This window comes from Triticum aestivum, chromosome 3A, assembly GCF_018294505.1.
Source record: "Triticum aestivum cultivar Chinese Spring chromosome 3A, IWGSC CS RefSeq v2.1, whole genome shotgun sequence".
Classification (NCBI taxonomy): domain Eukaryota; kingdom Viridiplantae; phylum Streptophyta; class Magnoliopsida; order Poales; family Poaceae; genus Triticum; species Triticum aestivum.
In genome coordinates, this window is record NC_057800.1 from 623015223 (window position 1) to 623019122 (window position 3900).

Genomic DNA, 3900 nt, shown 5'->3' on the forward strand with positions numbered 1-3900 from the left:
CCCTTTTCCCCATTAAAACTGGGCTTGCCGTGAGCTGCATTTACACCACACGCACTCTCTCCCTTCTTTCCCACACCAGATCTCCTCGCCCTCGAGTTTTTAGCCGGTTTGGCTCACCGCCGCATCGCCTTCGCCGGAATCCGTCCGCTCTCGCACTCATACGAGGTAGGAATCATGGATCCACCCACTCTTTTCCTCGTCGTCCTAATCTTAGACGTGTTTGATGTGCGCTGTATTAATGACAAATTTTTGCGAAATCTGCGAAGCTGATCTGGGATATAAGTGGTTTTAAGGGAGAATACAAGTTCAATTTCTGTCAGGTGGTGAGGCGCACGTTAATTTTTGATATTATAATTCATCGATTTCATCTGTATGCTCGTGCCTCGACAAGGATTTCGAGGGCTAAGGTTTGGTCGGGGAGGGGGGGATGCAGGATCTAACCCCGCATGATGAAATTGTTGTCGATTGGGAAGCAGAGTGGCTCGGTCTTAATGTTCTAGTTTTGTAAACATGTGTTTGTGAATTAGTAGAGTTAGGGGAACGAGAGACACAAGATGATGCATGTTTGTGCGGTGGTTCGGGGAAGTGCTTGGGCATGTGGACATGCATCTTGGTATCCTCTAGCCATGATTTCCATCTGGACCCCCCTCCCACCCTTGGTGGTCCAGCACACTTTAATTTTTTGTTATTATGATTCATTGATTTCATATGTGTGCTCGCCACGACAAGGATTTTGGGGGCTAAGGTTTGGTCGGGGAGGGGTGGGGTGGGAGGATGCAGGATCTGACCCCGCATGATGAAACTGTTGTCGATTTGGGAAGCAATGTGGCCCAGTCTTCAGGTTCTAGTCATGTAAAGGTGTGTTTGTGAATTAGTAGAGTTAGTGGAACATGAGACATGAGATGATGCATGTTTGTGCGGTGGTTGGTGGAAGTGCTAGGGCGGGCAGAAATGCATCTTGGTATCATCTAGCCATTATTTCTATCTGAACCCCCCTTGCTGACCGCCTACAGTTTTTCTAATACTCCAATTTTTTGTTGATTTTCCACTCCTTGAAGGGACAATATGACATTTTTCTGGAACACGCAAGAGTTCGTATGCCATTTTTTTAGAACACACAAGAGTCAGTATGAGATGTCTCGCAAAAAAGGGTATGAGATTAGTATATGCCACAATTGTTTAAACTATATTGGTGTAGTTGTGGTCCTTAGAGGCCCACTAGTGCACGACAAATTCTAGGCCTAGATTCCCTCTAGATGATCCAGGGCTCCAGGCCAAAAAATAAAAGGTAGACATGCAATTTAACATGCATGTCTCACTTTCTCCAAAAAAATGCATGTCTCACTCTTTTTGCGTGTAGAATGACTTTACCTTTTGTCACCTATCTATTCTTTCCATTTTTGATGACACCACATTTGTCACCTCTATGAATTGAAGAGCATCGTGCTGTAAGACTCCTTGTACTAATCCATCCCACGAATTAGAAACGGCGATCTTGGCAGTAGTAGGCAGTGGCAAACGGCCACACGCGGTTTACGCATATACTTATCTCCCATGCTAACATGCATAATGCTCAGTCGTTGGTACTGAGGCGTCCCAGCGGCAACCATCATCGGGTAGCTATTGAATGGAACCAGCACAACCCCCGAGTTTGTCTAATATACCGGGCTTAACTTGTGGCCACGTTTGGCGCTTTGGCAGTACCCTATCTATCCAGTACGAGATGAACTATCTACTAATGTATCTATCTATCTATAGCCCACCTTTTTCATCAATGACATGAATTTAATAGCTATCTAATGCTTTAATTGATACTTATCTCTTGCATGCTGCATGCTATAAATAGGGGGAGCGGCACAAGACTGGACCACACACCAGAACCCACAAGCAAGAGTAGGTAGAGCGAGACCACCGTGGCGAGGAGAGATAGGATGGAATCGGACATGAGCAAGGACGTGAATTTCTCCGAGGAAGAAGTCACCTCGCACCCGCGCGTTCTCGAATGTGAGGAGCAGATGGTTGCATCGGCACGGCAGTCTTCCATCTTCGCGCCAACGTTGGACGAGATGCAATACTCTATGTGCGTGGCAGGGCACAACTTTGGGTCCATGAACATGGACGAGTTCATGAGCAACATATGGAATGCCAAGGAGTTCCAAGAGGCGACCGGTGGTGTCTTGGTGGGCATGGAGGTGGCTTCGGTGGTGGGTGCTCATGGAGGCCGAGGTGGCAAAGATGCAGGAGGAAGCAACCTAGCCCGACAGGAGTCGTTCTCCTTGCCTCCCCCGCTATGCCGGAAGATGGTGGAGGAGGTGTGGGCTGAGATCAACAGGGAGACCCGCCCGGTGCATTCCCAGCCTCAGTCCGCGCGGCCCTCGCCATTGATTCCCGTCGAACCACCGGCGGGGAATGGTGGTGGGGTTGCGGCGAATGAACAGCGGGGGACGCTTGGAGAGATGACGCTAGAACAATTTCTTGTCAAGGTTGGCGTGGTCCGGGGATCTGGCACTGGCGGCCAAGCGCCTGGGCCGGTCGGCATGGTCCATGGACAGATGAACCCTACACCGGCCAATGGCATGTTCCAGGTGATGGGCGATGGCATGGTGTTCATCCCCAACGGGTACGTAGGGATGGTCGTGGTGCCGCCACCACCACCTCCTCAAGGTGGGGTGGGTATCGTGAGCCTAGGGTCGTCGGACGGGAGGAGCACCATGACGGAGGTTGACATGATGAACTATATGGGCGACAGAACAATGATGGAGAACAGCGGCGCGCGGAAGCGCGGCGCTCCGGAGGATCAGTCCTGCGAGGGGAGCATCGAGCGCCGCCACCACCGCATGATCAAGAACCGTGAGTCAGCCGCACAATCGCGTGGCAGGAAGCAGGTACTTACTTGGCTGCCAAAATTGTTGGCTTTATGCAATGCCATTTCTGCAATGGTGGTAACTGGTAACAAGGTTGGTGACACTTACACTCTTTGTCTTTCTTAACCGGACAGGCTTATACCAAGGAGCTTGAAGCCGAACTAAACCACCTCAAGGAGGAGAACTCTCGTCTGAAAGCTAAGGAGGTACGAATTTGCTTACCAATGAAACCATGAGAAAATTCAGTTTTCTTAGTCTTTTCAGTTCTTACAGTTACTAAAATGTTTCACCATTTTGTTGCAGAAGACAATTTTGCTGACCAAGAAACAAATTGTATGTACATTTTCCCACCATCATGTGGCAATCCTCCTACACTCACCATCACTTGCCAATTGCTTGTGACAATCTAAATGCAAGGTCTTCAAACAGTCAATGTGTGTGTGCTGATGAAAACACCTTGTGGCTGTGATCTTTTATTTCTTACAGCTAGTTGAGAAGATGATGGAGCAGTCCAAGGAAAATGTGAACGCCAAGAAGGGTGGCGCCCTGTCGCGGCGCTGCAGTAGCTGCATCTGGGGATAGGTGACCCACCATTCAGCTTCCATAGTCGTGCTGGCAGGAGGATGAGAATGAATAATGGTTACCTTTCCTTTCTAGAGCGGGGTGGTATCATAATTTACTAGTTGTACCTAAAACCCATAAGGACCCAAATGCCAGTGTTTTTCTGGTCAAGCAAGTGAACTTATGTTGTTGTTACTGTTTATAGGTATATAGGTTTGTCAGAAACTTCAGGAAAATGGAACAAAAGAAAGTTAGCAATATGTTATGTGTACTAGCACTTTAATATGATGCGATGCAATGTGTGTGGTCCATTTCTGATGGGGTCATCGCCTTTGTTCTTTTTTGAAGATTTGGAGATGACACACGAGTTGAGTTTAGTAACGTACGCACACTTTTTCACATTGGTGAAATTTGAGCCATTCAAATAGTTTTTAAATCCAGTGAAATTTGAGCTATTCAAATAAGTGGTCACATG

General features: G+C 47.9%; 1 protein-coding gene across 1 annotated transcript; it reads left to right on the forward strand.

Annotated features, from left to right (window-relative positions):
• Nucleotides 1-3685, forward strand: LOC123062668 (bZIP transcription factor ABI5 homolog). The gene is made up of 5 exons (XM_044486292.1): nucleotides 1-165; nucleotides 1847-2885; nucleotides 2999-3070; nucleotides 3168-3197; nucleotides 3351-3685. Exons 2-5 carry the CDS (start codon nucleotides 1932-1934, stop codon nucleotides 3444-3446), a joined length of 1152 nt encoding a protein of 383 aa, XP_044342227.1. The 5' UTR covers nucleotides 1-165; nucleotides 1847-1931; the 3' UTR covers nucleotides 3447-3685.
• The last annotated feature ends 215 nt before the right edge of the window (nucleotides 3686-3900 follow it).

Coding starts and splice junctions, on each gene's coding strand:
- LOC123062668 (XM_044486292.1), top strand. CDS start 1,932: ATGGAATCGGACATGAGCAAGGACGTGAATTTCTCCGAGGAAGAAGTC. Junction 2,886..2,998: donor AATCGCGTGGCAGGAAGCAG/GTACTTACTTGG, acceptor TTAACCGGACAG/GCTTATACCAAGGAGCTTGA. Junction 3,071..3,167: donor CTCGTCTGAAAGCTAAGGAG/GTACGAATTTGC, acceptor ATTTTGTTGCAG/AAGACAATTTTGCTGACCAA.